At 36.7% G+C, this 580-nt stretch overlaps 1 protein-coding gene across 1 annotated transcript in view; it reads left to right on the top strand.

Moving 5' to 3' along the window:
• LOC119591152 (glycine-rich protein DOT1-like) overlaps positions 1 to 580 on the top strand; it is a 15,777-nt gene that overhangs the window by 11,215 nt on the left and 3,982 nt on the right. The window contains exon 6 of the mRNA XM_037939863.1: positions 146 to 165. Coding sequence (XP_037795791.1) covers positions 146 to 165 — 20 coding nt within the window. The remainder of the gene's footprint in view (positions 1 to 145; positions 166 to 580) is intronic.

Below are 580 nucleotides of genomic sequence, written 5' to 3'. Positions count from 1 at the left end.
GCAACAATTATAATTTCAATGACCAGAGGACATAACAATGACGCTAGCAACTGCGATAATGCACAACCCATAATCTCTATAACGATGTTTTTAAACCAAATAGTGCGATACAGATGAAATTACAACTAATGAAATATCCTAACAGATTGATGTCATTGAAATAGGGTAATTTGATAAAACAATACTATAAAACGCTGATATGCTAGCAACATGCAACATAAACATATACTAGCAAATAAACATTTATGATTTCCACAAATCTGCATAAACAAGAACGCAACCAAATTTGTGATTTGCAAGAGAAAAGTAAATTGATCATCTCAGGGATTTGCTCGTAATCCAATCCTCAATGTAAAATCTAGCGATAATGAAAGACCCGGATCAAGCTGGCCATGAAAAAAAATATCATGAAATTGTTTGATCAAAATACCATCACCCTCTCATGACGCGTGTTTCTCAGGCGCAGAACGGCTGAGCGATTCCCTTGTTGGATATATAAGCTTGAACTCCCTTTAGCCAGAAGCACAGTCTGGCCTGACTTCATAGCGGAAAGCTTTGCACAATGGTAAGTCTATTGCTC

The sequence above is a fragment of the Penaeus monodon genome, chromosome 28 (assembly GCF_015228065.2).
Source record: "Penaeus monodon isolate SGIC_2016 chromosome 28, NSTDA_Pmon_1, whole genome shotgun sequence".
Lineage (NCBI taxonomy): Eukaryota > Metazoa > Arthropoda > Malacostraca > Decapoda > Penaeidae > Penaeus > Penaeus monodon.
The sequence above is the reverse complement of the archived record's forward strand: the minus strand, read 5'-3'. Positions and strand labels throughout refer to the sequence as shown.